Source organism: Anoplopoma fimbria, chromosome 2, assembly GCF_027596085.1.
Source record: "Anoplopoma fimbria isolate UVic2021 breed Golden Eagle Sablefish chromosome 2, Afim_UVic_2022, whole genome shotgun sequence".
In the NCBI taxonomy this organism is placed as follows: domain Eukaryota; kingdom Metazoa; phylum Chordata; class Actinopteri; order Perciformes; family Anoplopomatidae; genus Anoplopoma; species Anoplopoma fimbria.
The window spans coordinates 12,431,345-12,443,529 of record NC_072450.1 but is presented as its reverse complement, the minus strand read 5'-3'; the positions used below and the strand labels follow the sequence as shown (position 1 = coordinate 12,443,529).

Below are 12,185 nucleotides of genomic sequence, written 5' to 3'. Positions count from 1 at the left end.
CATGTCACTGCATGTGAAGAATACGTGCAGGCAGGTGGCCCATCCAACTATGATTTGACGGGCTTATAACAGTCATAACAGAACATTTGACTTATTGATTGCTGGCAGGGTGTAATGAGAATTTAAACAAAAAATATCAAAATGTTTTTGAAGATTACCAACCTTACCTTTTTAATGTTTGAATAAGGGTGGAGGATCAAATGAGTTGTACAGATTTAAAGTTTACAGTTTAGGTATCATGATTTATTTGGGGAGGGGAAATATTGCAATTTAATTATTCCATATTTCAGTATTCCCATTTCACAGAAGGATCAAAAGAAAATATTGACGCTGGGGAGGGAAACTTAATTACACTTCTATTGCATTTTCATTGGAAATCATTTCAGCACATTCTATCCATCTTTCTTATCATCTCCAATTATTTTATTAGCACGGTTAACTGTTGTAGGTGAATACGTTCATTATGATACTATTCCTTATCTGTTCTGTGTATCAGCTATTATCAGTGGGATTGTTGCCAGGAGGGACCACACTGTTGACTTATTACTTCCTTTATTGGCGGAGACTGGTCACAAAGACAAAGACGGAGCCCCCGACAGTAAACAAAGCAGAAGTGCTTCAGCTGTTCCTTTTGATGTTGACATATTTGTAGAGAGTAAACAGCCATGAGGCGGCAAACCAGACAAACGGCTCCAACAAACTGTGTCATGTTTCCACTTGTGAAGTGAGAAACAGTTTTGTGGTCAAGGCTTTGTCATTAAGATCATCTGCGTTTATACCTGAACACGTTGACGTGATTTCACTGTGTGGGGCTGACGAGGTGAACCAAGGGCCAGAAACTAAATATTGTCATCTGATACACTTTTAAATCCTATCACCCTGCTTGTCAACTCGAGTCAAGAAATGAGTCTTCACATCGGTTTAACTGCAGGGATTTATCGTGCCCTCCCCGACTCGATGTTTAAGTCATGAGAGGAACAGCCTACTATGGATCGCCAAGTCTCTGGGTTTGATGGCATAATTAGCAGATGAACTGTGATGCTAACACAGCGTGGTCCAGACCTCACAAAGGCCTCTATTGTGTGATTACATGATTGTAAATCTTCCACTCTTCTTTGTCACGCCACAGAGTTTGTTCACAGACAGGACTGACATCATCATCATCATCATTTCAGCAGATGAATGCGATGTTGTTCTCTGTTGTGGCCATTTGCAGCTTTGATGGCAACATTGTTCCCTTTACCTCTCTGCTAGAACATCACAAGGTGGCCAAAGTGGAATGGAAATAAATGCTTTTTCTTTTTTTCTCTCTCCTCACTGCTGACGCCTTTTTAGAAAGTCATTAAGTTGCAGTTTTTGGAGCTGTAGAGCTTTAAGCAAGTGGAAATCTAAATTCCTCTGTCTCTATGTTTTGTTCCCAGCGGAAGCAAAATGTTCGACTCTAATCATGAGGATTTCCTGACTGGTCAGCGCACTTCATTAGTCTTAATGGATCATCGGGTTAAAAGTGTTGAGAGCTTTTTCCAACCCAGACGCACATAATAAACAAAAGGAGATTAGTGAAATCTGTTTTCTGGTGAGTTTGTAGATTAATATCAACCATTTTTAGATGCAGAAGAGTGACTTTCCTTATAAGTGGCTTGCGCATCTCCAGAGATTCGCGTAGTTCCTGCAACCGGGTAGAGATCAAGTGAGACTCTGGGAAATCATGCCTCCTATCACACTGTATTCTGACTGACACGCAGAGCTCATTATTGACGCTTTGGGAGTTTTTCAAAGACCGATCTCCCACTGTTCCCCCACCAGGCTTGAATAATTCGAGGCAAGGGCAACTCTGTATCATAGGGAATAAGGTGACCCTAACTCAGCGTTAAGCACTTATCTCCTCTGCCAGTTCTGCTTCACTCGCTCGTTTGAAATGATAATTGCTCCTACCTGCGTGGCGACGATGAGCAGTATGTGCATAAATGTAAGAGGGAGTTGGAATATTCCTCAAAGCCTATTCCAGCTTTGGAGCAACCTTTAAGTGGCGTCACATCTCAATCTTTGTTCTTGATTTTAACTATGTGTGTATACAGCATTTATAGCAAACGTTGCAGAAAGTCAAGTCCCATTGCCAACCTGAGTGTAACACAGAGGGATGTAGAATCTGAGTTCATCGCTGCATTTTAATGAACGCCTTTGACTCAGAGACACGGGCACGATGGGATCATGGGAACAGTGCACGTAGTGTAGTTAAACAATTAACACAGACCTGTCTGGTGGCTCAGGGTCACACAAAGCCAATTAGGGCATATTCAATGTTCAGCCATGTACCTGATTATCAAAAGGAAGCTCGATGCAAAGAGGTGGAACAGAGAGTCAGTGCGGTAATATGCATTCAAATAACTTGGTTAGGAGCAGATTAACACCTACACCAGGCTGTCTTACTCGCATAAGGATTGGAATTTAAACATACCTTGATCTACTCTAGTTATTAAAACTGTTGTTTAAGTGAAAAATGGCATTCTGTTTTATTATTTGTATTTCCTGTTAGCATAGCGACCACACATCTTTCTGGACATTGATTCAGATCTTCGGGAAGCAGATCAAGCAATTGTACACATTGTCTGTTCCTAAAATAGCACCTTGAACATGCCATCACTGAGTGCTCTCTAGTTTAGTAAGTACACTTTGTCTCTGTTATTCTGAAAGGAAACTTTGATCCATATTGACTTTTACCGGATGGCAGTTTGAAACACCAGTGAGTGAGTCATTTTGAGGTTGTGGGAAGTGACTAGCTTATGACCGGAATTGCCATTAGCTTCTTAGAAAGTTCGATGCCTTTTGAGTAAAATCGTCATTAGTAATACAGCATTTTCCCATAATTTTGTTGTCATAATCATTTGAATGCACCAGGGACATACGGAAGCAGGATGCTTTACAGCCAGTCATCAATAGAAAGATGATCCAATGAATAATTGATAATACATTCAGGAAACATCAGTATCCTGATATTATCACACTGGGATCACACATGTGAATCAATTATTCAGTAAATGCTGTCGGTTTCAATTCTCAAACACTTTCGTATTACTGTCAAATAAATTCAGGATGGCAGATAATGATGTGTCCAGGAAATAAAGCCCACAATCTAAAGATTTCTGCCTCTTTTTTTTTTTTAAGCAAACCAACTATAAAGTATTTTAATGTGCATTCAGGAGTTGGTCATTTTGGCTGAATAAAAGGTCAAGACGTGTAATTTTTATTTGCATCAAAATATACAGTGAGTCTGATATCTGTCAAAAAGGTTTTGAGATATTTCTATTTTTAATCTGTCTTTATCTTTTTCTGTAAAACCCTATAGTAAAGAAGTGGGAAAGTGTGTTGCAACATACACATTATCAGCTGCTTGCTATCGTTAACAGAAACACATTTGCATAAAGGAAACAGAGAGGGATATGTTAAACTGATGGCTCTTGATTAGGTTTTTTTGTGCCATTTGTACAGATTTGTCTCTTTTACACAGTTTGCCTTCTGGCGTCAGGATAATAAATCTGTGCAGCTGCCCATATAAGAGACCTAAAGTTGGAGCATGCATAAATGTTTTTATTTTATCCTGGGTTAGAGTCTTGTCTGTTGAGTACTGACACACAGAGGCCTTGGCTGCTTTCTACCTGCAGGGTACAAATGATATTGAAGAGACACTAAATTAACAATTTTCTCTCTCTGGTTGTATTGTGTGTGTGTGTGTCTGTGTGTGTTTGTTATTTCTGTAACATGGGAGAAAAAGTGAAAGCAGAAAATGATCTGCTTTCGCTCAATTTGTAATAGTTGATGTCCTATTGATTCCTTCACTCCTGTTGACATTTTAAAGTAAAAAACTCTCTGTAAAATGTTAACTTTAGCATTTGATTTCCCGCTCTATATGAATTTGCTACAAGAAGCAAAATCAAAACAATGTCTGGCTGGAGAGATGTTTTCATAAGGGCTGTATTGTGTTCAGCTTGTTTTTACAAAGTAGTTCATATTAAAAACTACTCGCTGGCCTCTGTGAGAGGATATCCTGGAGATTTGTCTCTGATAGATGTATAACCTGTAAGCTTCTGTACATTCCTACGAAAGCATGAGCCGTTTTGGCACCAGTGTAGACAAACTTATACAGTTACGGTTTATTTTTAACCCGGTCGTGATTTATTTAGGAGTCTGCTTTCTTGGTGCTGGGAGCAGTCTCTCAGCTTAAACCTTCCTCTTTAATCCCCCCTGTCCCATTCCCAGGTGGGTTGGATGAGAGGAAATGATGTACCCCCATGTTCACACAAAGTACATAGCCCTTTATTTTATAGACTTGAAAATAACAGTACTACTTTACCTTCCCCTGACTAAGGAATACACTTTAAAGGTTTAGTTTAGTTAGTCTACAAAGCAAGAGTACCTGTTTTTGTTCTAAATCATCTTTTTATTTGATATTTATCAGATGGACTAAAATGTCTGCAAGTTTTGTTGTGGGGAAAAAAGACAATTTTGGAACTTATGATGCTGTAAAAATGGAATTTATTCCTCAAAACGTAGCGTATATCAAGCTATGTGAAGGGTTGTTGCACTGTGTCAGCAGATCGCTCTGTCTTTAGCATTGGACCCCTAATCGTCCCCTTGCCAGCATGCTGCTCCGAATGCAATTGAAACAATGCTTTCATGGAGCTTAATGAAAGTAAAACCGATTTCATGGAGCATGAGGCTCATTGCTTTTACTGTCTGTTTTTTTCCATTATTGAAATTTCCTATTGGAGCAGATGATACCAGCACAGCCCTACTGCTAGAAAAGACAATAATAAGCTGTATTTTCAACATATAACAGGTTCTATGTAATCTCTTGGACAGTTTCCTGGCCTTAATATACTTACATTAAAGTGTTGTACGCAGATTTACAGTCAGGTGTCACTGGTTGAAATCGGTTATCTGTGCGTTCAGTAGAGAGACCGGCCCAGGACATGCTAGCTAGCTTGGCTATTGGTGTAAAAAAGCCGATGTATGGCATCTACCAGAATGGTAGAATTTGGTTTATTTACATGTTGTGTATTTATTTACAGATTGCTTGCTATTGCGTTCCACTTTTAAACCCATATTTAGCACCTGGTTTCATTCAGAGTCTGGGTGAGTATGTGAACTCCTGTGAGGACAGGACTTCAAGCTAGCTGTTGATGTTCAGTATGATGAATGATGAAGGCTTCCAAACTCTTCCAAAAGCTGGACTAAGATGATTAAACACTTATGCTTGTGAGTTATTGTTAAAGTTTCAATGAGGAACACGAGATGAGTAATGGATTACATTTTTCTAGTGACATGGCCAACACTGCTTCATAATATCTTCTAGTAATAAATAAACAAACAAGTCAAAGTCTATGAAAAGCCAATCATTGATTCTTTGGGGGAGATGGTTTACCCCCCCCCCCGCCATCCCCCTTGGTTGAATTTAAACCAATCATGCACAGCTCACTCAGCTAAGCCGGCTGCTATAAGTGAGAGTTATAATGGCAGCTCAGAGGGCAGTCTCTGCCTTGTCAGTCACCTATTGAGGTCTTTTCTGCTCAACATAATGGCTCCATAAATCTCTCTGAATAGTGACCCACGTTGACCCATGTTGTTTTTAGGGTCAGACTTTGGGGGGGGGTAAACAATCAACCTAACATTATTGCAAGACAAGGACAAATATTTCACCCTCCAATAAATCCTGTTGATTCCTTTTTTTTTATATTTGTTTGGAGCAGGTACTGACTTTCAGATGCAGTCTTACAAAGTCACCCTTAAACCTGGAAAAAAAATCTGAGTGCTGCCTAATTAAATGCCAACGCTTTTATAGTTCTCTTTCTCTTTGGACTTTAGACATACTCATGATACCGTTAATGGATTGGACGTCGTCCTAATCTAGCCTCATGTCGAGCTCTGTGATAGCGCTCTCATCACAGGGTGCTGCCCAGCCGATGATTATCTCCATAAGTGCCTCCGTCTGTGCCAAAGACTAAATGAGAAACGAGTCACTTTGCCGGGATGAGTTATTGGGAGCTGGTTGCCGAGCACAAAGCCCAGTCGTTTACACAAAGCTAGCCAAATGGTTAGCATTCATCTGACTCCCTGTCCAGTGAACTTGCCATGACCTGGCCGAGTGTATCGTCCAATGTGTCTGTCACTTCCTTTCTCTCCCTCAACAGATGCAGGTATTAATACGGAGCCCGAGGGAGGTTCGAAAGGTTAATGAATCTGTAGCCTTAAGCAATATGGCACCAGATTCCCCCTTCATAGATACATGGAGCAGCAGACCTTCTCCTAGATGAGCAGATGGGTCCTGTGGCACCGAGCGTAGTGGGTCGCCTGTACTGTTACAGCTCCAGTTGAATAGAGCTCTGATCCTATAAGTGATATAATTGTTGCTTCTAATAAGATCACTTTCTTTGGTCGAGTACTTGCTGTCAAATATGATTTAATGCTTATTAATATTTAATTTCTCTTCAGATCCATGCCTAGTTTTTCTTCAGGATGGATTAGGACACTACATGATTAATTTGACAAAAATATTCATGTACTTGACATGGTATTCAAGGTAAAATAATGTAAAAGAAAACAGGATAAGTGTGTCATTATAGCCGTTTACCAAGCCTCTAAGCCTCTGCGGATTCGCCTCTTGGGTGTCGAACATCAGTCTTGTCCTCCTCAGGTGCCGGCCTTAGTTAAATGAATATTGTAGGCTTCACACCCGTGAGTCATCCTGTATTTTGGATTCCCCAGATACCTTAAGTTTCCCAGTCTGCTGCAGGGGCCTCTTCCTATTGACATAACTACGAGTAAGACTGAGAACTCCAACTTTTTTTGTTCTTGCTTCAAAGTACAATTTGTGTTTTCTGTGAATAGGCAGCTGAGAGCAGTTTTCAAATTCAAGAGGCTAGAAGGTATAAAACTATAGGATGAAGATGTATTGAATTTTTTACAAGACTTAGTTGTAGTAGTTTTAACTTTCACTAAGAAGCTCTGATTTGGTTTATACTACTTACTATTTTTTTTTTATATATATACATTTCTAAAAATACAAAGAGTAATGATTGTTATAGCAATTTGGACCAAATCAGACCTCAATATGTTTACCATTCATTCAGTTCTTTAACACTCTCTGTTAACTACTCGTTATCTTTTATCTAGTGCCCATAGTGACCATTTATAACCTGTGACTTTGCACGGCGACCACCATCAACCTTTTTGGTCACTGAAGGGTCAATGCAACAGTGTTGGGATATTTATTCTTATTCTTATAATTAGCCAAAAAGCGTCCTAATTTTGTGCCAGCAAACCCTCTGAGCAGCACCTCTTTTCTTTCCATTAAAATTTAAAGGACCTCTAGAGTTGCACAAGGATAAGCCCTGAGAACATGGAGACCTGGGGTGTGTGACACACGCTGGGCTGCCATGCTTGTTGTTGCCGTCTCAGCAGGTATGAGAGGCACCAGCCGAGGAGGAGGGAGATGCTACCGGATCAAGACTGGTGTTTTAGCCTCCCGCTCGGCTTGCTTCAGTGTAGCAGCAGGAGCCAAAGCAGGCTGCTAGTGAATTGAAAAGTGACACAGACATGTTGGTCCACTGGTTGAGACCAACGGACGGACAGAGACAAGGGGGAAGCACAGATAAAGATATAAGTGAAATAAGTTTTATGCAGTAAAACTACAGTAATCTGTATTGTCATAGCAAATGTGATACGGATGAGCCTTCACCTACCTACAAAAATGGCAGATACCCAGGCATTATGCAAGATGGGCAGCTTGCCAGCGAGCTACAATACAAGCCATAAACTCAACAAGCCATTCAGTTAGCAAGCTGCTAACGGTGCCGTTCTGTATGTGTGTTAACCAACTGGTCTGTCTAGTGGCGGTGAGAAAGGGTTGTAAATCTCAGTTTGTCCCTCAAATCTTTTTGTATGACCAAGTTGATCAGAAGTTTTAAAATGGTGCTGTCTCAGTAGACAACCTGGGGCCACTAACCGAGCCCCCCGGTCGTATGGATTTATTGGCGACTATAAATATTTGAATGAGGTCCTGTGGGAGTTGTAGCAGTGACGTAAGCTCTCGACCAGAAACTCTCCACTGTTTACTTTCTAAACGTCACCACCTAAGTGAGAGCTCAGGGGGGAGACATCCAGCGCTGTCGTGCAATAAATAGTAGTGAGTTGTGTTCGAATGTTACAGGAACAGGCTGTGCTTTGTTTACTGACTTAAGTATCTGTACTATTAAGATATCGGTAAAATCCTGAGAATCAAGTAACAATTTGTCCCCCATTCTCAGGGTGAATTTGAGTTATTTTGGTAATCTTCTCATTTCTCATTTAGCACCATCAACAGGTCAACGTATTGATTTGTCAGCACAAGCAAAACGTGTCATTCCCAACAGCCTTAACTATGCTTTGTCTTTAGTTTAGTACCGCCTCGCAGACATCTTAAGCATGGCTGATTTTAAACTATAATCAGTTTATTTACTTTATCATGGAAGGGCTGTGCAACATGAAAAGAGCCACCCGGAACAAACCCACATATAATTTAGACCGTACTCTCCACTCAGTGAGTTAGTTAGCAACTAGCTGGTGACCATAAAACATTTAGAAGCTTAAGAGACAGATATTTCCCTTAAGTGTTAGTGGAGACCAAAAACAGCTAAAAGAGTGTTTTTAGCTGAATGTGTAAATAAGCAGCTGTTTGCTAAAAAAAATCACCATACCAACCTAAAAGGTCCATTGACATGGTGTTTACAGCTTGTTCCCACCACCCCCAAGTGGCAAATTGTTTTTTTAATTGCTGTTAAAGAACTACAGTTTATTTTATTCATAGATATTTATGATTATTTTTGTATATTTATTTTAATCAAATGTCCTGTGTTTGTTTAGCAAAGAGGGGAGTAGTTTCTTATTTCAAATGTTTTCCAAGAAAGGCAACCCCCTACTAAATAAAAGATCTCAGCATAAATCTACATAACCGGGACCTTATCTGCACACTCATGCTGAGGCCAATAAAAGTCAGAGAGCAGATGTGTTCATTGCTCCTCTTTGAGACAAATTACAGACTTGTCTTGGGAGTCACTGTTCTTTCATTTATTTCCCAACATAGCCACAAAATTGGAGCCAAGCTGCCATATTATCTTCTCAGGGATCTCTCACCGATTGTTGATGACAGCAAAATTAAATACAGGGGTTAAAAAAGAGTCCAACATGTGTTTTATCTCTGAGAGAAACGCTGTGGGCTTCAGTGCAAATTGGACATTCACTTAGACTATACAGTTTGTAAAACCTTTAAGCTACCACATGATGTGTGTGTTCATTTAAGCTGGCTGGTGGTCTGAATGGTCTGTTTAGTTGAGTTTTTCTTTGGCAGTGTGGTGAAAGAGTGAACAGTAGGAGCATAAATATTTGTTTGTATCATTAAGGCTTTAGCTGAAGCCATCAGTGTGCTACATTTAGTCTAAAGACAGAGAGATGAAGTGTGATTTCTGGGTGATAAACACCTTAACTCTTGAATTCTCAATGCTTTGTTTGGAGTAAAATCTGTACCATCCGCCAGAATGAACCGCTTCCAAATGTATCAGTTCTTTTGCTTTTGTAGTTGTGGGTTATAGTGTCAGTAGTTGGATCTGGATCTGTTATTCTAGCCTGTGTTTCATCTTTTATTTTTATAATTTTTTTAATGTTCTTGGATCAAACATAAAGCAACAACTTCTCTCTCTTCTCTCCACAGATCCAAAATGACTTTTACTAAATGGCCGCTGGTTGGAGCTTAGTGCTGATCTATTGAAGAGCACTATGAGAAGATGACAACAAGCAGCCTTTAATCCAGGAAGAATTCCTCTTCTCTGTGTACAGAGTCTACTAACCGCGTGTAAGGACCACTGGGAGTACAAGAATCAAGTCAAGGACACGTTCACTCCTCCTCAGCCTGCAGGAAGATGGGAGTGAGAAAATAAAGCTCTGCGGATTCGAGGGAGGCTTAATGAATTCCGTGGAAATTTAAAACAAACGGTGTACATTTGTGTTTGTCCGTGTGAGAGGATCAGGCAACCATGTGGACATTAGCTGCGACTGTCCACTGTCTTCTGGCTGCTGCGCTGCTATTGGCTGGCTGCCTCCAATCACTGAAGGCCACTGAGGATGATGTCACACCACGCATCAGTTTCCCTTACAGTAAGTCGAAAATACTTACCTGACACCTTTTTCTATGTAATGACACTGCAAGAGACATGAGATTCCAGTGTTAAGTTTGTATTTTTTTGTTTAATTATTGATCGCTCACTGAACCCCTTCCCAAAAAGCAATTGTCAAATCATAGCTAAGCAACCAATACTAGGCTCGGCAGGTTTGTCAAGTTTAGGATTGCTAAAAAACTAGTGCAGATCGATAGCTTGGCCCGTGAAAGTCGTTCTTGCAATGTTGTTGAGAACAGCTCATTGCCTGTTGACTCCAGGGCAGTGAAGAAGATAAGTGTGTAAAGGTTGTAACAATATCATGGTCGACTCAGCCCACAAAGCGCCCTCACTGCTTCACAAAGCGCTGTCCCTTGTTTATTCAAAGTTTTTTAATACCAAATGTGTTACATGTCCAAATTGTACAAACTACATGTCCCCAGAAACACAACCGGCAGGTGTGAAGTAGATCCAGAAACACAACCGGCAGGTGTGAAGTAGATCAGATGAATGGTTCTCTAGATATGCGAAGGGCTTAACCAATAAGAGATTCTTCATTCTTTAGTCAGATGCTAAAGTGTTGTGTGTGGGGCTGTAAGACAGTACTCTGTATATAAAATGTTTGGTTGATGGTTTCTTCTTTTTATCCTTAAAAAAAAAAATACTTGAAAAACGTGCGGAATGGATTTAAGATTCTGTTTATCTGCTTTAATGTAACTAGTCAGAGAAAAATGTCAGACTGATCTTATGGTTTCTAATTCATACTAGGAACTAGAACTAACTACTTCCACACTGCAATAAAACAACTATTTCTTTATTTCAATGTCTTCAACATGGATTATTATCAGTTGAGGATCTTAACTTTTTGCCTCAGACATGCAGGTTTAGCTTTGGTCTTCGAGCACAATATCATGTATGTAGCCATCAAGTGCATACTTACGCCCTTTTAATAGGGTTAGCTAACGTTAGGTTAATTAGCTTGCTAAATTCAACTGAGAAACCGGCTACAGTACTTGTAATTTCAGCTGACGAAATGAACTGTCGCTACCTAGCAATTAGTATCCTGCTTTTGTCTACCCCTGTCGGCATCGGTAATTTAGGGCGATGGAGTTTAGCGATCTGTCAATTCCACACAAAATAACGTAATTTAGGTCAACCGTGAACAATGAAAACAAACACAGCAGCAAACAAGTGTGTGGTGAAGCAACCTTTGTAGCAATGTACTCACAGAGACATGTCACAGATCACAAGTGCTTGCAGGCTCAAATGTACGTGTGCCAACTTGAAGATGCCTGAAACTAAAAGCACCACTTCTCATAAATACATGCACTTATATGTTTGTACCCTGAAGGTCTTTTTTAATATTAGCTATCACTTGTGTGGCTCCTCAGAGTGATACTATTTTTGGCCTATGAAATATTGTGCAGTGCATATAGTCGTAGTTTTTAGTTTGTTACTTTAAAAGCACTTGGCTTTTCCTCCATTTTTTTGTTGCTAATTGACCTGTTTGTATTGTACAGCTGAATGCAACAGTTTATCTCACAAATATAAACTAAATGTCTCTCCTGGCAAATCCCCTGATTGAGACCTTTTTTGCACCTGACTTGCATGTAATTACTCACACCGCAGCGCTCCTCTTATTATAATGACTGTGGATTAAGCTTTTACAATACAAAGACATGGTGCTGTTTTTCCCTATTTGCTCAGCTAACAGCTTTTTGGTAATTGATTGATGCATTCTGGGAGTGTATGACAAATGAGGAGAGAGAAAAATAAGGATGCTGTTTAGAAAATTGCCTGCTATCGGGGAAGTGTTGCTTAACACCTATTATTCAACATCTTGTGTTGTAGCTGTTGGAAAAAGGAAAGTTTACAATTTGATTCTTAAAATTAGCTCCCTGGCTCCTACAATGTATTTTTCATCCTGTCCTCATCTTTGTTTTGCAACATTGCTCACACAGGCAAATATGCCGATCCAGCAGCAAGTAAAGTACAGGCTTG

The 12,185-nt window shown here is 40.0% G+C and overlaps 1 protein-coding gene across 1 annotated transcript in view; it reads left to right on the top strand.

Moving 5' to 3' along the window:
* The window catches only part of sema4bb (sema domain, immunoglobulin domain (Ig), transmembrane domain (TM) and short cytoplasmic domain, (semaphorin) 4Bb), a 45,499-nt gene that overhangs the window by 3,912 nt on the left and 29,402 nt on the right, over positions 1-12,185 (top strand). Inside the window, exon 2 of the mRNA XM_054614799.1 lies at positions 9,743-10,185. Coding sequence (XP_054470774.1) covers positions 10,065-10,185 — 121 coding nt within the window. The 5' untranslated portion in view covers positions 9,743-10,064. The remainder of the gene's footprint in view (positions 1-9,742; positions 10,186-12,185) is intronic.